The sequence below is a fragment of the Lepidochelys olivacea genome (genome assembly GCF_965140295.1).
Source record: "Lepidochelys olivacea isolate rLepOli2 genome assembly, chromosome: 9".
Classification (NCBI taxonomy): domain Eukaryota; kingdom Metazoa; phylum Chordata; order Testudines; family Cheloniidae; genus Lepidochelys; species Lepidochelys olivacea.
The window spans coordinates 24421598-24443578 of NC_140419.1; the positions used below are offsets into that span (position 1 = coordinate 24421598).

The 21981-nt window shown below is 41.8% G+C and overlaps 1 protein-coding gene across 1 annotated transcript in view; it reads right to left on the bottom strand.

Annotated features, from left to right (window-relative positions):
* LEKR1 (leucine, glutamate and lysine rich 1) overlaps nucleotides 1-21981 on the bottom strand; it is a 122534-nt gene that overhangs the window by 91411 nt on the left and 9142 nt on the right. Inside the window, exon 3 of the mRNA XM_084638695.1 lies at nucleotides 17802-18016. Coding sequence (XP_084494821.1) covers nucleotides 17802-18016 — 215 coding nt within the window. The remainder of the gene's footprint in view (nucleotides 1-17801; nucleotides 18017-21981) is intronic.

Genomic DNA, 21981 nt, shown 5'->3' on the forward strand with positions numbered 1-21981 from the left:
ATACATTTAAACAGAAAGAATTGCAAACTAGTTGTTAATTGTTTAAGAACATTTTATAAGATGCACAAAAAGCCACAATCCCATAATCAAGAAAGAAGGCTACACTGGTTAAAACACCAGCTTGGCTTTGATGGGAAGTGAAAGCAACTATATAAAATTTAAAAACAAAATCTATCAAATGGAAAAAAGGGGAAGTTGATAGCAATTAATATACATTAGAAGCTAGGAAGTATAGAAAATTGATAAGGAAGCAAACACACATTAGTAGAAATCTGTGACCAGCAGAGTTAAAGACAAAACAGTGAATTTTTAAAGTATATTAGGAACAAAATAATGCTAATGGTGGTATTGATCCATTACTAGATGTACATGATAGAACTGTCAATAATAAAGCAGAAGTTTTCAATAAATAATTCTGCTCTGTATTTGAGCAAAAAACAGATGATGTATTTAAATTGTATGATGATGATGAAATATTTTCCACTCCAACAGTAACTTAGAATGATGTTAAAACAGAAGCTATTATAAATCATGAGATCTAAATAACTTGCGTCCAAGAGTTTTAAAAGAACTGGCAAGGAAGCTCTATGGATCGTTACTTTTATTTTTCATTTTCAAGTCTTGGAACACTAGCAAAGTTACAGAGGATTTGAAGAAAGCTATTGTAGTTTTAATATTTAAAGGGTCCTTGCTGGGCTTGTACTACCTGTGCTGAAACCTACACTGCACTTCTTCACTGTTACTGTTATCCACACTAGATTCAACTTGCTAAGGTAGACTATCTTGGGCATGGCATTGTACAGACATACCTTTAGTTATACCAAGGGACCAGACCAACTAAGATTGGATGACCAATATGCAGAATTTGGTGAATTTATGTATTGATGACTATGTGGCCATCTAACAGATCTCAATAGACGAGCCATGACTACTGTGTCCTGAGATTATCATTGCAGACTAGACTTTGATGTTTAATTGAAAGATAAATATTTCTTGAAGTTACTTAGGCATTAATGCTTTAATGGTTATAAGGACTACCTGTCTGAATTAAAAGTACAATACTGGATCTTGTTAGGAAAAAGCTTCCAACTTTAAATAAAAATTAAAAAAACCTCAATCTGATTGGAGATAGTGGCTATCAGGAGACCTACTTTAATAGATAAAAAGTATAATTATACCTCCTGCTGGGGTTCAATCTGAATAGTTGCATACTGTCTCCCAGTATTGCGGGGGGCGGGAAATAAACTTGTTAATTTAGCCATAGTTAGCATGAGGGATCACAGAGACCTACAGAGCTCAATGGATCATTAACTCCTGGCACTAAGAGAGAATCTTGAGAACACAGTGCTCCCTTCTACATTCTTACATTTCACATAAACTGTGAAACTGAACATCTTTTCTTCACAACCAACATATGTTCATGTTGAACACAGGAGGAAATCTGCACTGAGTGGGAGCTGCATGTGACATGTTGACAACTGGTGCTGACAATGAAAAGAATATCATGAAAAAGCAGAGAAGTATTTGCAAGGGACTCTTCAGTGCACACTGATATGTCCTGAAGTAGTACTAATGGTCAATAGCCCCTTCCTAATGTTATTGGTAGACAGGACTGTGCATTCCCTACATCGTTTTCATTTCTACATGTCTCTTTCAATTCCATATGCAGACTAATCTGCATCTATATGAAGACGCTAATATTTAATTTATTAATTGGGTGTAGAATATATAAAACTGTGAAGCATATTTCTGATGGACCTATTCACAAACTACTTCCAAATTATGCTTTTTCAGTGGTTCATCCATCGTAGTTGGGCTAGATGATTTAGGAGATTGGTAATGTATTGGTATATGAAATCTTTCACTTCTGTGTTGCTGGTTCATATCTGGCCCAGTCTGACAGTAAATGAAGGTAATATCTCTGACAACTGTTCAGTGGTCTGTGGGAAATGAGTTGGTGGTCCCTCCATTGCTGTGTGGACTGATAATAAACTCACAATTGGCACTAATTGGCACTCTTCTTTGCAGTCTTGACTTGACAGAGGTAAAAAATTTAGTGCGCCCAGAAGCTGAATAACCTTCTTCCCTCTAGACATGAACCTCCAGAACAGGATTATAATACAATGGTGGAATGGTCAAGAGAAAACTGCATTGCCACTATCTGTTCTCAACCTGTTCTGCAGAGGAACAAAGGCCTTCAGAGTCTAAGCATCTTTCACCAGCAGTAAATTCAATTTGAAAAATATCAGCCTGATTTTCTTCCCACACCAGTATAAATTAGGAGTAACTTCACTGAAGTCAATGGAGTTATACCATGGTAAGAAGGGTACAAGAGGAGAGTCCAGCTCACTATATTATTTTAAAAATTAACAAATTAACATTATAAAAGACTTGAGAATTATATGCACAGAAAGTGTTACGGGGGCAACCTAAATGGGAGTTTTTAACTGAACACAAGCCAGCAATATCAAAGAAAAGTTTTCCAAAGCAGCTTTAAAGAGATATTGTCAGGTCAAACTTGGTAACAAATTAATGGTTTTTAAAATAACATAAGAAATTATACTCTATATAAATTTTATTGGAAAGAAAGTTTTTAAAGAAATAAACATTCACACAGGGTCTGCAGCACTGAGCTAGTAAATGAGAAATGTAAATGAAGTCTCCAACTCCCTTTCCAGTTCCCTCAATGTGCAATGAATGAGCTTTATGCCTTTGGTTCACCTTACTCCCTAGCTTTTCAGTATGAAGTCACTTCTGAGCTGTATGCTGAGGCGTTTCATCCCCAGCTGCTTCTCTGAGCCACCACCACCCTTCTTCCCCACAATGATAGAGGTGGGCTAACATCAAGGGAAAGTCAAGGATGGAAGCGGAAGAAAGATTCTCAGCAAGTGAGAGAGAGAGAGAGAGAGAGATGCTAGGACTAAATTGAACCCACTAATAAATATCAATCTGGCCCCTTCTCCAAGTGGCCAGAGATGCTCCTTCCTCTGTCTAATTCCCCTCTCTCTCCACTCTGTCTAATTCCCCTCTCTCCACACACACACACACACTATATCATTTTGATAAAAGAGCAGTCAGAAAACCAATAAAAAAACTCAGTGTAACAAACTATCTGACCTTTATACTATTGGAGAATAATAATTGTATTTTTGACAAAATGCAGTTTTGACTTGATCCTGCAGTATGAACAAACAAAAATATTAGTCAATTTGTAACATGCAGTTGGCAATGTGAAACTGTAGCAAGAATATTAAAATAAAAAAATTTGAATTTGGATCATACAGAGTTTCACAAAGTATACCATGAAACAGAGTATTAAACACATTAAAAGTTCTCTTCTGAATCAGTTTCTGAATCAGTTTCTGAATCAACTGATTCAGTTTCTGAATCAACTACTATTTGAGAAACATTTATACAGCAGGTTTCAGAGTAGCAGCCGTGTTAGTCTGTATTCGCAAAAAGAAAAGGAGTACTTGTGACAGCTTAGAGACTAACAAATTTATTTGAGCATAAGCTTTTGTGAGCTACAGCTCACTTCATCGGGTGCATTCAGTGGAAATTCACTGAATGCATCCGATGAAGTGAGCTGTAACTCACGAAAGCTTATGCTCAAATAAATTTGTTAGTCTCTAAGGTGCCACAAGTACTCCTTTTCTTTTTATTTATACAGCAGTATTTTGTTGTCTCTTATATGCAAGTCTGGTATCTCTGGGTAAAAATAACACTAGATGCATCATTTAAATATGGGGATTGCCCTCCACAGCATATTAGCGAGGATTTTTTTTTCTTCCTCTGGAATGCTAAGTAATGATAATACGTTAGGATCTTGTGGGTATATAGCACATGAATGAATTCCTGTGATAGCAGAAGGTGGGACAGACAATGAAAAGCCCAAGAAGTTACATCACTTGAATCATTTAAATAACTGATTGGAAAAACTAATGTATACTGCGAGGAATGAACCAGCACTGAAGGAGGTGAACTAAATGAACAGCATCTTTTCAACTATATGATTTCATGCATTTACATAATATGCTTTTATTTTCTAGAGAAATGTAAGCAAGAACATAGGAGAGTGCCTAAAATTTTGTAGGAATGTTGCTGTAACCCCTTTCCTGTTGGTAACCTATCTATTTTTCATGCTATAACTGTGTGACACTGATAGCATAATATAAAGCTAGCAATTGAAATAAAGAGGGCATACAGAAAGATATAGATATATATAAAAATAAACAGAGTGGAACTGGAAAGGGTTCAGAAAAGGGCAATAAAGATGATTCAGGGTATGGAATGGCTACCATATGAGAAGAGACTACAAAGATTAGGGCTGCTCATCTTAGAAAAGAGATGATTAAGGGGGTTATATAGAGGTCTATAAAATCATGAATGGTGTGGAAAAAGTGAACAGAAAAGTGTTATTTATCCTTTCCCACAATACAAAGACTAGAGGTCACTCTATGAAATTAATAGGCCGCCCATTTAATACAAACAAGAGGAAGTTTAGGATGGATGGGGAGTGGGGAGGACCTAAAAATTCCCTTTTTTCTACTTTTTAATACAATGCACAATTAATCTGTGAAACACACTGCTGTGGGATGTTATGATGGCCAAAAGTATAACTGGATTCAAAAAAGAACTAGGTGTATTCATGAAAGATAGGTCCATCAATTATTATTAGCCAAGATGGTCAGGGATGCAACCCCATGCTCACGGTGACCTCAAACTCTGATTGCCAGAAGGGAGGGGAAAACAGGGATGGATCACTCCAACTGCCCTTTTCTATATAGTTCCTCCTGAAGCTTTGGTCTGGCCACTGTCAGAGACAGGATACTGGGCTAGATGGGCCATTGGTTTAATCCAGAATGATAGTTCTAATGTTCTGAACCAAACATTAAACAGGCCACTGAATGATTTGAAAAAAAGAATCTCAGTTGGTGATACATAGGAGATTTCCTGTGTGAATACTCTTCCCCCCCCCCAAATTAATAAACTCCATACTTCTCCATACTTTTTTAAAGATGGGGCAGCTGAGTGGTTAAGTCACTTGACCTCCATCCTGAAAGTTGTAGGTTTCAGTCTCCCTTCATCTCACACTGAAAGGTCACTCCCAGTTCACCAAGCTGCAAAATGGGAACCTGATATATCAGATTAGGACATTCAAAGACGGTCAGATGTGATGCTGGACACATCACTCCCTGGTGTACTGTTGGCTATGAAACTGATGTGCCTAACTGCGTTAGCGTGATGAGCCACTGGCTTGTGGGAGCCTTGACTTTGATACTTCTCCCATTCCCTAGCAACATTTCAGCTTCATACTCTGGATCTATTTTGATTCTCACAGTGGGTGGGTGTCTTCTGGCTGTGCATGGTCTCCTTTAGTTGGTGTGGGGACTAGGAAGAGGCAAGGGTTTCCCACAGGCAGTGTGGGGTTGAAGGACTTCTTCCCAGTGCCACTTATTGAAACGTGAGGCTAGAACTGACCATGCACTGACAGGAAGAAAGAAGGAGGCTGCAAGAGTCCCATTTGGTGCAGCAGCTTTCCCCCAAATCCCACACGCACACTTTTGGCGCAGTCAGCAAGGTGGGGGTGCAGGAACTATGTGCGAGGGGAGTTCTCATCTGTCACAGCAGTTACATGTGTACCTGAAGCATGGCCTGAGTGAGCAATCCTAGCCTCAGAGTCCTCATGTAGACTAGGAAAATGGTGCCTTTTTTCTAATTAAGTTAGCTCAACTGAGCTAGCTTAATTCGGTTGAAAACCTTACTTACCACTAATACAGACACTGTTTAAAATCAAGCTAAAGGTGTTAAAACTTTCATCCAATTCTGAGTTTGTCAAGATTAGGGAAAAAGGCATTTTTAAATCTGAGTTTTAACAAGGAGAGCTGTAGCATTTCTAGTTAGATCTTCAAAACTGCTTGCTTCAATATACACAGTGTAACTAATCCTGGTCATCATTTTCATACCTCTATACACAAGACTGGTCTAAGAATTTGGGAGAAGATATATCCTAAACTTAATTGACTCATTTCACTTTTAAGTATATGTCAAGGGAATTTTTAGGTCTTCCCCACTCCAGTTTCCTGCTGAAAATGCTTAGCTGCTTGTTGATGCCAACTGCAGCGAACAATTCATTTACTTCTCTAAGGCTATCTTAGCAAGAAAGGATGGCTAGAAACTTTTCATTTTGATGAAAGCTAAGAATTTCCTCAACAGGGCCCAAAAGCAATCAGCTAGATGCTTGTGCAAGCCCCCTTCAGCCAATCAGTAAAACAGGACATAGACTGAGATTAAAAAACACACAATTTATAGTAATTGAACATGAATGTGAATAATACTTTGCACTTCACTTGACCCTCTTCCAAGGGTCTCAAAGCACTTTACATATATTAAGTAAGCAAGCCTTACAACACCACAGTGTGATAGGTATCACTGTATCAATTTTATAGATAGACAGAATGCACTTTTCTAAGGTTACATTTTTCAAGTAGGAAAAATTCCCTTCTACCTTATACTAAAATATACATTCCTCTCAAAATTACTTTAAATAGATTCAAAGAGCACTGCTTGCTCAAACACCTAGAGGGTAGTTAACCATTTCTCCACCCATTAATCTTCTGCAGTATGTGGGACCATTCTCAGATGTCAAAATTATGAAAAAAAGAGTTTAAAATATTATTTTTAATTAATATTTTTAGTAAGGAAGGAAGCAAAATTGTTCTCCTGCAGATTAACATGACTCTTTCCACTTTCCATTGACAGTTGTTTTTCATCTCTTCTAAATAATGCCTTTTGTCTGACCCAGATAAAGTTACTAAACACATCTGCTTTTGGATGAACAAACACACTGCTGGAAATCAGCTTGGGAGAGAAGTAGGTTAGACCCTTCAGAGCCCTTTTTGAACAGAGGAATAAATCCTTAAAGACGAGAGCAGGGGTGGGCAAACTTTTTGGCCCGAGGGCCACATTGGGATTGCAAAACTGTATGGAGGGCCCAGTAGAGAAGGCTGTGCCTTCCCAAACAGCCTGGCCCCCGCCCCCTATCCGACCCCTCACACTTCACTTCCTGCCCCCTGACTGCCTCCCTCAGAGCCCCCCACCCATCCAACCCTCCCTGCTCCTTGTCCCCTGACCGCCCCCTTCCGGGACCCCCCCCCGCCCCTATCCAACCACCCTGCTCCCTGTCCCCTGACTGCCCTGCCCCCTATCCACACCCCCACCCCCAACAGGCCCCCCGGGACTCCCACACCTATCCAACCCCCCCCACTCCCCATCCCCTGACTGCCCCCTGCCCCGAACCTCTGCCCTACCCAACCGCTCCCTGACAGGCCCCCCAGGACTCCCACACCTATCCAACCACCCCCTGCTCCCTGACTGCCCCCCGGGACCTCTCACCCCGTTCCCCTTACTGTGCCCCTCAGAGCAGCATGTCTGGCAGCAGTGCCACCTGGCCGGAGACAGACACGCTGCCGCTGACCTGCAGAAGCGCGCAGCCCCGCCGCCCAGAGCACTGCCTGCGCAGTGGTGTTGCTACGGGGGGGAGGGGGGAGATAGTGGAGAAGGGGCCAGAGGCTAGCCTCCCCACTGGGGAGCTCAAGGGCTGGGCAGGATGGTCCCGCAGGCCGGATGTGGCCTGCAGGCAGTAGTTTGCACACCTCTGGACTAGAGGTTATCAGTTTTGAAGGGCAGGACCTATGAATCAGTTCTGCTCATTTACTAACATTAGAACTGAATGTTTAATTTTGTCAATTAAGCATACCTCTTCCTAGCTTGAAGAGTCAATCTAGTAGTCAGAGAGAGAGGGCATCATCTTCCTAGTACTATCCAGGACATTGTGTTAATTTATCCCCTTCCTGGAACTCATCTAACTCTTGTCTCTGATTTTCATAAGTATGAAAGTGCCCCTAATTCAACCCAGAGGACTAACACAAGGCCTTGGCATCACATAAATCCCATTTAAACCCCATTAGCCTTGTGCAGAGGGCCAGCACAAGGACTGAATTTCTCTCGGAGAGCAACAACAGAGACAAGCAGAGACCATCTGTACCATCACCTGTAACAGAATTCACAGATTATTATTTTGCAAATATTAAAAAAACCCATACAAAAAAACCCCTGTTATATGAAACCACTTTCTGGTTTTCTGCTGGCTGGTATAGTACCCCAATGCTATTACTGTATTTAATAAAGCTATGATCTGATTAATTAAAATAATATGCACTATTAAATTGGCACATATTACTGATTCATTAAAAAGAGTCAAATACACTATTTCTTAGTTAATTCCATACCTCTTCTAAACAAATATACCTTTTCTCCAAATATAATATAACTATTGTGCACTTCTCCTCTTAGCCTCAGCTTTCAGAATGAAGTAAAATTGTATGAATAAAGGCCCTGAAAAATTATAGCACTGAGCACATGCTCACTCCCTCTACAAAGAAAAGGGGGCACCACACTGCTTCGTTCTGTTGGCAATTGATCTGTGCAAAACACGTGCTCATTGAATTCAATATCCATGTGCCACCTCTTGGCAAAATAATATATCTATTTGTCTTTCACAATTGAGCCTTTAAGGAGCGCCCACATGCTAAATTCCAACACCCACATGAAACATCTGTATCACATTGCAGAACTCTCATTTACTTTATGAAATTATTCCTTTTTATGTACCAAGTGATACACATCAATGCAATGCGAACAAATATATTACAGTGGTGATTATAGTATTTTGTCAATCAGTGAGGCTCTCTACCCTAGTAAAAGATGTGGAACTCTTCTCATGTTTCCCCATATACGACTCGAAGGCATGACAGAAACAGCTGAGTATATTTTCTAAGACATATTTTAAACTTCAGTCAATGACTCTGTTTCTTACACAACTGTTTTTCAACAAGGCATTCCATTTAGAAACAATTCTGCTTTTTTTAATATATTTCTCATGCCTTGTTCTTTATTCTTAATTGTGGTGGCAAGGAAATAGGAGTCCATCTGCCTCTTATTCCTACTTAACAGCACAGTCCTCTGACTCAGTCATTTTCTCAATGCTGAAATATGACATTTAAAACAGAGGACTACTGGGGGGATAAGAAGCAGAAGCAAACAAGAGCAAGCTAACTGCAGATAAATTACCTTGTAATAAAGAACACAAACCCGGAAAATTATGCGCTACAGGAGCAACCAATATAATATATTCCAAAGCTCTCTATAAGGTATCAGTATCTTTTTAAAGAGAACTGGCATGTAGTCAGGATATATTCTCTGACAAACTCTAACAGGGCTTGTCTACATAGGGACACTCAGGAAAGTTAAGATAATCAACTAAAAGGTGTGACTTTAATTTGGATACATGAAAGCACATTAAACGCCTGTGTGGATGCTCTCATTCAGAAGTAAAAAGGCCTTAGCTTGCTGTATCTTAAATCCTGCTGCAGGAAGGCCCTCCACAGCCACAGAGGAGAAGGCAGAGTCTTCCCCAAACGAATTGTGAGCTGCTTTCATTAAACTCAGGGAGAGATACACAAAGTGTGAAACCTGTCCTTTTACTTTTAGCCTTCAAACTGCTGTTGGTCTTGAACTTCTGGAAAACTTCAACCATCCCACTCCAAAACTCCACACCCAGGATACAATTCAAGCACTGGCATTAAGTAGGACAAACCTTTTGGCTAGTAATCCACAGGTTGATATAAAGATGAAGAATATAATACACAAATTGCTATGATTTGGCATAGTTCATGATTTTGTAAAGATTAAGGACCAAACGGTGGCCTCATTTTTATGAGAGACACTAGAGGAGGTTGAGAAATTACAGAGGCCAAGTAAAAGCCTAGTGGGACATTCATTTTGCCTGAACACAACAGATGTATGCAGGATCCTCAGGGCCCAGTATGGTGAGTCTGCTTCATAAACTCTTTATACCTTCTGCGAAAAGTATCAATATAAGATCTAAAACACCTGCTGCCAACAGCAAGCATGTTTTTCTTGGTCTTATTTTTTCTCATTTAAAATATGCTAGCATAAAAGGGGATACAATGGAAATAATTTAATGAAACCAAAAATTATTTGTAAAACTGAATAGAAAAGTATAGGGGCTTAAGGTTCTAATTTCAAAACAAGCAAAATTTTACCTTATTGAACGTAAACAAGCACAGAATGTTGATAATGCAACACATCTACAACAGGGGTCTCAAACTCAGTTTATCTAAGGGCCACTGCCAGTCCTCAAATCCTCCCAGCGAGCCAGTAATGTCACTCATGCCGCCCAGAACCCGCCCCCCAAAACTCTACCCCCCCAAAAACTCCACCCCACACCTGCCTAAGGCTCTAGGAGGGAGTTTGGGTTGGGGAAGTCTGGGGTAGGGGACTGGGGTGCAGGCTCTGGGAGTTTGGGTGCTGGGTGCAGGCTCTGGGAGGGAGTTTGGGGGCAGGAGAGGTGAGAGGTTGGGTCTGGGAGGGAGTTTGGGTGGGGGAGGGGATCTGGGGTACAGGCTCTGGGATGGAGTTTGGGTGCTGGGTGCAGGCGGTGGCGGTGCAGGAGGAGGGAGTTGGGTTGCAGGCTCTGGGAGGGAGTTTGGGGGCAGGAGGGGGTGTGTGGGGAGGGGGTGCAGGCTCTGGGAGGGAGGTCGGAGGGTGCAGCGCTTACCTGGGGCTCCAAGGTGGGGCAGGGGGCCTCCGCACACTGCTGACCCCAGGCACCGACCCCGCAGCTTCCCATTGGCCGCAGGGGTGCTTAGGGTGGGGGCAGCATGTGGAGGCACAGCCCCTTCCCACCCCGGGGCTGCAGGGATGGGCCGGCAGACACATGGAGCGAGCAGGCAGACGCTGCTCAGCTCTTCTGCACTGCCGGGACCCCAGGCCGTTGTAAATCACCTGGGGGGGAGGTGGGGCCCAAAACTGCTGGAGCCCCGCGTGCCACATTGGAGAGGTTCACGGGCTGCAGATGGCCCGCGGGCTGCAAATTTTAGACCCCGATTTACAAAATAAGAAAACATTGCCAAATTTATCAAACAAAGTTGTTTTCATGATCGTTTCCTATGGGGGAATTTAATTTAATTTCAACTACAAGTTTTTTCCAAATACTAGATAAGTACAAACATATGCAGTACTCTAAGGTCCAAAATCCTACCCTTCAGAACAGCATGCAAGTGAAAAATTTCAGACTAGCTCTGCATTTTACAAGGGCAGCAGGATTTATTGTATCCTGACTTTTTTTGTTTGCTTTTCATTTACTATGGGACAGCTTTTGCCCCCAACATGCTGTTGCCCCTTCAGATCTGGCTAGACAGGTCCACTACTTTTAGTCCACAGAATGTACTTTCCATGTATGCCATCATCCCCATAAACACCTCATTATCTCAGCTCCATATAAAGTTTGTCCAAGTCAAAAACTAGTTATAGTATCATATGACGCACTATTATGTTTTGCCAACCAGAGGTGTCTAGATAACCTAATTATATTCCATGAGGATCATGGCAGACAACATACATGACAAAAATATCATAGATATAATAAAGCCATGCATGTATCATAAAACATTGTAATGGACTCTCTCTTAAGCCAGGATTATGGTCATCAAGAAAATGGATTCCAAAAAGAAAGCAATAAGGACTACAGCATTTTGTGGCATGCAGCTAAGTAAACAAAATGCAAATTTGCAAGACATTCCTGAGTGCTGAATCTTCCATCAGCATCTTAGTAAGATACGACATGTAAAATCACATGTCCATGTAGCCAGAGAGCTTCCTATTTATGACCCATCCATAATGTGTATGGAATAAGTTACTCACAAAATTCATTCCTGATACACTCATATCAGATGAAATGTTACAAATAACTTATGCTCAGTGCTAGATCCTTCAGCTTTAGGTCAATTCACACAAATGTCTTCTCAGTGTTAGTCAGGATTAAAACTTCAGTCGTAAACAGAGATTTTCCGGTTCAGATATACCCAGAAGATATTATAAGAGGAAGAAGTACTCTATGTATCTAAAGTAAGAACAATTCAGAACACAGAAGACATACAGAGGAATAAATAATGAGACAAACATAAGAGGTTAAACACTGTTTAAAAATGTAGTCAGACATGCTGATAGTAGGCAATTGTTGACCAAAGTAACTGCATATCACCAGAGACAAATATTCAAACAACTCCTATAATACATGTTTGCTCTTGTTATTCACTACTTTTCTGATTCACTATTTCTTATTTATTATAGGTACACTGCATCCTGTTACATTACATCAGTTATGATGTATCACCATGTGATTTATTGCATGGGACATGTTATATTAGGTTACCTCTGGAACTTGACAAAAGCAGAATATCTGCCATTCACACCAAACTACAAATACTGGAAAAATACCCACTACTTTTAGGTTAAAAGGATACTGATTAGCTTGGTAAAGCAACATGATGTGGCATGTTAAGTCACTATATCACACTGTGTAGTTTAAACGTACATAAACTAATGCAGCACAAAGAATTGCCTTGTACCAAATTTTTAACAAACAGTATTAGTATACACAACTGCAGATACCAAAATACACACATGTTACACACAGGTTGGTGGGTACCCAGAATGTATCTCTCAGAGAACCAACTGACAAACCTAGTTATACTTATTTAACAGTAAAGACTGCTATTAATCAGGATGACAATTCTGTTGATAATTCTGTTTAATTAGGGCTCTGACAATTTACTGATGATAGGCCTTTGAATTTAATCTCAGTCTTGGGCTAGCTTTGTCTGTTTGCTTCTCTAATAGCAGCTCTAAGTCTCCCTTTAGTGATCATACAAATAAGAAATATAAGAAATACTTCCCACACCACCTGTTAAACGTATTCCATCCATGCTGAGCTGCTATACTGGACTTCTCATGGCTGCCCTTGCCACTGGGTAAACAGCAGGCTTAGATCCTTTCACATTAGACATAGTGCCTCTTCCCATCTCCATAGGACTGTTTGGTAATCTGATGAGCTCATTATAATTCTGCAGCTCACTAGACAGCAGTATTATCATTAAAAAGGAATATTCTGTTAACTGGAAATTCCATTTAATCAGAATGAAAGACCATCTACCATATCATAATTTCTGAAAAAAAAGATTGTTCAGTGTCTCTAGTTATAACCCACCATGTCAGCATAATACAGAATATGCCATGCTTCAATATAAACAGACCACTGAACTCTAAATCATTATGCAAATATGAAGATATACAGCTCATTCACACACAAGAAGAGTTCTCCATTAGATTTAATTTACAAATCCCACACTCTCCCTATGTCATAATCTTTATGCCTAGTTTTGAATAATAGTATCTTTCATTATTCGCTTCCTCAGGCCACTATCTTATGGTATTTACTAAAAGTCATACAGTGATTTCAAAGGAATATTTTTATCACTGCTCCTATACAGTAGCTCTTGATGGAAGCAGAAAGGAATACATATGCCAGCAATACTCCCTATTGAAGACAGACATGTAACCACAATGGACCAATCTCAGTATGGAATAACTGTTCCAGAGTGAGCCATCCATTGCCTGAGACCTGCTGCGCCACCAGCCAGGAGCCTCCAATGGTAAGCACCTCCCGGCCAGAGCCTTCACCTTGCACCTGCTCCCACACCCTAACCCCCTGCCCCAGGCAGAACCCCATCCTGCAACCAAACTCCCTCCCAGACTCTGCACCCTCCATTAATATAGTAGAAATGTGCAGCCCGTGATGACTTACCAAAATTCATGGAGTGGCCCCCCTGCAAAAATTATTGCGCACCCCTGATCTAGGTACTTATATGGCTCTCTCTCTATGGAAGTGGTCCCCAAGCTGTGGGACACACCTCCCTAGAGGGGCATGGAGGAACATTTGGGAGGGTGTGTGGCAAGGCCCAAGCCAGCCCCCACAGTGGGTAGGGAGGGGGCGCAACCCAGCCCCACTCTGCGTTACCAACAGGTAGAGCAACTCACAGTAGTCTAATCTAAAAGGAAAAAAGGAATGGGGTCTGTATCTGAGAGAAACACATCCAGTCTCTTGGCCAACCACAAATTAAAAAAGGCATTTTTGGCCACTGATGAAACCTCACTCTCTAGCCAGCCCCATCTCACCCATGCAAAAACCAGGACCATGGCAATGCACTGAGTGGTCAGTAAATGTAACAACTTAATACGGCAGCAGCAATGAGCCGGGATACTTAGAAAAGGTACTTAACGAGGCACAATAGCTTATTTATTTTTATTATTCAAATACAGCTGGATCAAAACCCCATTAAGTCAGTGGGAAAACTTCCTTTTGCTACTACTACACTTGGAACTAGAATGCTAAAAATAGTAGTGCAGCCATGGTAGCAGTGAGCAGCAGCATAGGCTAGCTGCCCTAAGTACAAAGCCTCCCAGACTCAGGCCACCGCTTGTTGCTCCCCGTGCTACTGCAGCTACACTATTATTTTTAGCACGCTAGCTCAATCAGAGCTAGCATAAGTATGTCTACTTGAGCTGAGAAGCACACCCCCAGCTAGAATGGCCACTGCCAAATCCTCAAAATACTGGACATTTCAGTACTTCTGGGAAGGGAATGGGCCCACCCCCATCAGCGTGACCTTGCACACACAGTGCGACCTCGCACACATTTTGAAAGCACCCCACCCCCCTGCTGGTGTGAAGATGCAGAAAAGTCATGCCTGCAGGTGTGGAACGGCGTGCTTTTCAAAATGGCATCCCCCTTCGGTGATACTGGACAAAACCACATCTGGTTTTGAACTGGAGAAGGGACAAATCATAGAAAAAGAGGACTATCCAGCTTAAAACCAGATGAATGGCCTGTCTGCCCCCAGCTTCAAGTGTAGACATAACCTTTGACTCCAGTGGGCTTTGAATCAAGCCTATAGTATGGGCAAGACCTCCGGGAGGAAAAATGCATTGGTGAAATTTTCATTAATTGTTCAAGCTTTGTCACAAAAATACTGATAAATGGAAAATTTAGTTCACCCCTAGCAAACAGCTCTAAGCAAGAAGAATGTGCTGCTACATCATCTGCTAATACACTGAATGTTACCGTTATTCACTGTGTAACTGATGGTCAGGGCTGTAAAAACAATTAGAAGCAAATGCATGCTTCTAAAAAGGGGTTTTGAACCAAAGAAAACAGAGAATCTATTTCTTCTTTATTCCAAGCTCTGAGCCCAGAATGGAAAAAAATATCAAAAACACTGCAATAAGCGGAAAGGGCTACAGACAGTGTATTATGTAACTCTGAGTGGCCATACATATTATAGGAGTAAAGATTTATTGGCAATGACTGCTGAAGATGTTCTCTAACTCAATCTCAAATGTTACAGTCATGTTAAATTATTAGTCTCCTTGCGTGGCTCACAAGACTGTTAAAGGATGACGGAGTGCTTTCCCTGTAGGCCACTAGTGCAATTCAGTGTTTCTTCTCTAGTGTTTCTAAGACATTCTAGGTGAATTCTAAATGAAAGTTATTACTATCATAGGGCTTGTTAATGCTCAATGTGTAATGAGTTAGCAGTTTCAGTCCATTTCACAAAAGCTAACACCACAACTGACAGTCTTTAGAATTAGGCTGATGAGTGGCTGGACAAAGACTTACAACCACTCTTTCACCCCTAAAGATGGTCTCTCTAGAACAGTGCCAATGTAGGGTGGTAAGGCATTGCAGGGAAGCTTTCAGTGCTGCTGCTCATGCCATACTATTACGTGGTCAGAGGACTTCAGTGTCTAGCGAAATCAGCAACACATACTCACCTTTCACAAACACCACATTATTGCTAATTAAAAAACAAAATGGTACTGTTTAGATTAGAATCATATTCTAAACCTACAACCGGAAAATACATACTGGTTCAAGTAAGAGCACAGAAAATGAGGGCACAAGAAATGGTACAGAATATAGAGTGAAGTCTGGTTAGAGAAGCAGAAAAATGAGAGAAAATAATGGAAACCAGCTCCTCAAAACTTTTTGGGCTCGGAGAAGCCAAAAAATACTGAATTTCTTTTACAAAAGATGGTAGTGGAGGTACACTATTATTTTGGTAAGAAATCTGCTAGTGTCATGATGGATCACCAAAAAACATGTAATGGCATATCCACAATAGAAGGTGAAATATAGTACATCTCCAACAACCCTACAGTATCAAATAAAAAGAAATCAACATATTGTGGAAACTCGTTTATAATGACGATAACAAACAAGTTCCATACCAAACCAAGTTCTTTATATCATCACCAACAAATATCCAAGATGGACTACTATAAGATGCATAATTAGGATCTTAGATCTGAAAAAATATTTATAGTTAGTGTGGGTGAAAGGTAGAAAAAAGGACAAACAAATAGTGGGAGAAAAAGTAAGAAGGATGAAGGCAGGAACAGAAGTAGGAAAAGGCTTTTTTAAAAACACAATTTCCACGTTTAGCTTTCTCCTGTCTTCCAAAAACTAAGCTGACATATATGGTGCAATATTAAATAATCAGTTTGCAGATGCAACAACCAAAGCTACACTGTGGGCCCAGGAAAAGGACAGAATTTCATAACTAATGCTTCTGGTTTAAGCTTTAAAATAATACTTGCTGATAAATAGGTAGAAGAAAATGCAGACTCACCTATTTGTATTAATTGAGAAAGGAAACATTTATAACTCTTGATCACTACACCCAAGACCATCAGTTTAAAGCCATTTCATATCAGTTTAATACTGGAGAGTGGTACAGCGCTGACAGATATTTAAAACATAGTGAAAACAACATATGTTGCAGAACTAGATGTATAGTCAAATTTCCCTGCTTCTCCTGTTGCTTGTTAGGTTTTCACATAGTCACAAGGAAGAGAAAGACCTCTTTAAAAAAAAAGTGACAGTAGAACCATAAAAACTGAGGGAAGAGGACTCAGTGGGTGTACCTGAAACTACTTGTAACTAATGTTTTTAAATTGTCTAGAATTCAAGTTGATTATGCCCTTTAATGTAAAAAGACTTTTTCTTCCTTTTTGAGAATAACTGTCTGACTGAATGAACTTGTTAATTTGGTTCTCCAGTTTTATTACTGCTATGATGATGAATGTAGGCACTAAGCAAAATCAATCAACAGATAAAATATAGTAAATGAAATATTTATGCATTTGGTACTGCCAATCTACTGTAGTTCCTATGAAGGCAAAACTCCCACTACGTTAATGGGACTACCGCAATATAACTTGCATTTTGCATGGCAGTAAATGTTTGTAAGATGGGTTCCCAAGTAGGACTTAGAAATAAGAACTTAGAAGCCCTTTCAAAACTACACACATATAGTACTAACCAATTTCACATCAGTTTCAGTGCTCTAAATAATTCTTTTTGGAAACTCAACTGTAAGCTTTTCAGTGCAAGGTTTCTGTTTTTTCTTTAGCAGATTATTGTACCTATTGTAAGGCAGTAAGTACACATTTCAGAAATGTAAAATCCTTATTCTGTCAACCATAATAGTCTAAATTTGATTTGAACAATTTTAGATAAATTATGACTCCAGTAATAAAGGTATTTTCCATCTTTGTCAATAGCTTTCTCTGAAATAATCTGACCTTTCTTTCACTTAAATTTGTTGACTGGCTCTAAACTATTCAGGTAGTAAATATTTGATTCTAAGGAATGCTTCAAACTATGATTTAAATTAAAATACTAAAATGTATTCAGGTATGAACTACACTTGATTCAGGTTGATTCTGGAAGGAAAGCCATTCTGAAACCATCCTTTCAACTACATTGATGAGAGTGTTAATATGAAAAAATATAAGGACAAATATCATGTTCCAACCTTTCTGTTTTTGATTCACTCTCAGCCGTGCACTGTTCAAAGTCTTGACTAAGACACTGTAGTTGTGCTTGAAGTCTTTTTTCCCGCTCTACGCTTCCTTCATAAAACTTCATCTCCTTTTCCATTGCTTTTACTTTGTCTTCCATCAGCTTAAACTCGTGAAGGATCAGATAGCTGACTCCACAATATTTACACACCGTCTCATCCTGGGACATCTAGAAAAAGAACTAGTCATCAGAATGCTTAAAAGAAATGTATTGAAACTAATTAGCAAACTGAACAAATCTAAAACAGGACTAATTTTAAATGATTACCACAAGGATTATTGATGATCAGAAGTCTATTTATTGATTTACCATATAATAACTAAAATATTTGCTATATTAGCAAAATTAAATCAAACTATAACCCAGTAGTTCTGCCTATTGGAATCCTTACAAGGTGCCTGGACTTGTTAATGTACCATACATACCCAGGTGTCCCCAAAAGAGAAGATGGACTCTCTGAAGTATATTTTCTGGGGAAACAGTTCAAAATAAAGAAAAACACCCAGTTTGTATTTTAGAAAGCTAATTCTTAGTGGGACTTTCAGACTGTCCGAGCCAGAATAGTGTTGCTCTGTGCTGTTTCCAAACAACTCATCTTCTCTTAAACAGACCAGAAGAACAGCTGGAAGTGAATGAAGTGATACAATCCAGCAAGTCTTACAAAAGTACATTCAGAGTTCACAAAAACCATGAGTAAAATAGTGATCATCATTAGGTCTGCTTACATGGCATGTGTGTCATATGGAAACTCTATATGATTTGGCAGGTGTGAAGTTATTCATCATCAAAAGAGAAATTATTCAGCACACAATAGACAACTGATTGAACCACCATTTCTTAAACTGAGAGGCAGAGTTAACTGGCAAGACACTGCAAGACTTTCAGCAAAGCTTGGTGAAAAGCTAACACACAGGGAAATGTGGTGAGGCTTTCAGACATACAAGATATTTGGTTAGTCAGTTATCCCTGGGCTTTCCATTCTAGTCTCTCCAAGACTTCCAGATCAATTCCAGTACAATTATGTTTTTTTCCAACAATAGCCCTGCAAACTCAGCTTATTCTTTCCGGCTCATTCATCAGGGACAGTAGAGTTTCTTCAACTGGAACATACATATTTTACAATTATGTTGATGCTACGTAAACCAGAATAGAATTCTGCTATTTCCCACCCCCCATACACACAATGGTGTTGTCTCTCTGATGCAGGGGTAAAACTTACTTTTGTCAGTTAGATAAGCAACTTTAGTTCTGAATATACACACAAAGCAGATTTTTTGAATTGGCCCAGTGGCCAGGTTCCATAAGCAGCCCTTCTGCTCAGGGCAGCGTGGCCCAATGGCCAGAGTCAATAAGCGGCCTTTCCACCAGAACAGCATGGCCTAATGGCCGGAGTCAGAGTAGCCCACTTCTGTGGGATTGTGTGATCTATTGGCCCATTGGGGAACTGGGGCACCATTTAGGAGGGTGTGGCCCTCCCTGCTCCTCTAAATCCCAACCCAGGCCCCTGGCAATAGTGGGGGTGCTCACCACCCAGTCAACAGGGATCCTCCTGAAACACGCTGACTGGTTCCCTGGTTCATGCACTAGAGAAGAGTTTAAGTCCCCTGGACTGCTTCCTACCCTTTCTCCCTCAGCAATTCTCCATAGTTCCCCATGGTCTTTGGGGTCCTCAGCTGGCGTAGCTCCTGCCGGCGAGGTCTCTTCTGCAGGCTCGTCAGGCAGCCTGGAGTCCATCTGGAACACTGCGTGCCATGGCTCTGTAGTCAGAGCCTGTAGCAGTTCCCTGGAGAGAGCCCGCAGCCTGCATCCTCCCCCTTCAGCATCCTGCCCAGATTGAATTGGGCTGCTTCCTTTTATACTCTGCCTCCAAGCTGAGCACACCCGGCAGGGGCTGCACTTCCTCAGCCTGCAAAGCACAGTTAACCGTTTCGGGGCTGGTGTGGAGTAGGTACACCCTGTCACACACCTTACCCCTCAAGACAGGACCCAGCGGGGGTCCTTCCCCCTTGTCCTCCTGTAGTGGGGCAGCTGCCCCACGTCGGCGTGGAAGGGGTTAAAGCAAGCCAGAATGGCTGCGCAGAGCCTCAGCCAATCAAGTGGAGGCTTGAAAGCAGCCTATCAGGGCCAGGCTGGGCCCTATGAGAAGGCTGCAGGGCAGAGAGCAGCAGAATTTCTCCCTGGAGAACGAAGTGAGAAGAACTGGTTCTGAGAGAAGCACCTAAGACAGAGCAGTGCTCGGCAGGGTCAGCAGAGGTTGGGAGAGCTCTAGGCTGACGACTGCCAGACTGGGGCCCTGACAAAAAGGGGCAGAGAAGGTGCTGGGGCTATGGGGAAGTGGCTCAGGGAAGCAGGCAGTAGAAGAAAGTTAGAGGAGAGCAGCCCAACCCCAGTTCCGAAGCATCTGTTTGTAAAATGAATGGTTTTGAGAAGTCTGGGTGGAAGAGGACTGGCTGGGTAAGTCGCTCCTTCAAGATCTGAAAGGCCCTCTCACAATCCTCCAACCATTGAACATTCTGCGGTCGGGAGTTCTTCATGAGGTCTGAGAGGGGGGGTGACGATCATGGCGAAGTCTGGCACAAACCGCCAGTCGTACCCTGCCAAGCCAAGGAACTGCCTTACCTTCCTTTTTGTCGTAGGAGCGGGGAAATCTCTTAGGGCCTGGACCTCGGGGAATGGAGTTGTCCTGCCCCCACCGTATATCCCAAGTAAGTCATTTCCTTCCACCCGAGGGAAAACTTGGAGGAATTTGCTGTGAGTCCTGCTTCCTTCAGGGCTTATAGAACCACTGAGAGATGTAGGTGTACCTCCCAGCTTGCGCTCTAGATCACTATGTCATCAATACATGCGGCTGCATACTGTCAGTGTGGCTGCAACAGCTGGTCCATTAAATGCTGGAATGCAGCCACGCCCCATCTAGCCTGAAGGGCATGGTGATGAAGTGATATAAGACAAAGGGCATAGGGAAGGTTGTCTTCTCTTATTATGTCAGGGTAAGGGATATTTGCCAGTACCCCTTGGTCAAGTCTAACGTTGATAAAAACTTGGCACTTGGGCGATGTTGGTTGCGGACCTTCTGTCCGGGCACGGTGTCTATCTGATGGCTGGTGATACTCATCCATCCAGAGTAGGAAGATAAAATGGAGGGGAAGCTCTGGACCAACTGTTGTAGCCTTGCTTGTTCTTCAGAGCTTGCCCCATTGTGATTGGTGTTGGGTCGGGAGGTCCACTGGCCCCAATTCGGGTTCTGGGGGGTAGTGGTGATTAGCAGACCCTCCCACGCCTTCCAGACTTTCAAAAGGTTACATGGTATACTCATAAGGTCTTTTCGTCGCCCAGGGAGCTAGACCTCAGTCTACTGGCCCCATGCGCCAAACAATCTCAAATGGTCCCTGCCATTTAGCAAGCAGTTTTGATTCTGAAGATGGCAATAGCAGCAAGACCCTAACCCCAGGCTTGAAAGTCCATAGCTTGGCCCCCTGATTATACTGGAGATCCTGGGTGTGCTGCACCTGCAGCAAATTTTCCCAGGAAAACTCTCCCAGCTTCTGGAGACGTTCTCGCAGATGCAGGATGTAGGACACTGACCTCATGACCCTTGATTCCTGTTCTTCCCAGGTTTCTTGGAGCAGGTCCAGGATTCCCCTTGGCTGTCTCCCGTAAAAGAGCTCAAATGGGGAGAATCCCATGGAGGCTTGGGGAACCTCTCACATGACAAACAGCAATGCAGGCAGAAACTTACCCTATTGTCATGGGTCGTCATCCATGAATTTCCAAAGCATAGCCTTCAGGGTTCCGTTGAACCTCTCAACTAGCACATCGGTTTGTGGGTGATAGACCAATGTCCTGAGAGCTCGAATGTTTAATAGACGACAATTTGGCCATCAGCTTGGATGAGACATTCGTTCCACGGTCTGTCCAGATTTCTCTGGGTATTCCTACCCTGGCAAAAATCTTAAGGAATTCTGTGGCTATGGCGGGGGCCATGGTGGTCCGTAGCGAGACAGCCTCCGGGTATCGGGTCGCATAGTTGACTACCACAAGGGTATACTGGAACCCCGATGCACTTTTCTCCAAAGGCCCCATCAAGTCTAGGCCGATCCTCTCGAAGGCCAGCACGCTGGCACTTGGGGCAG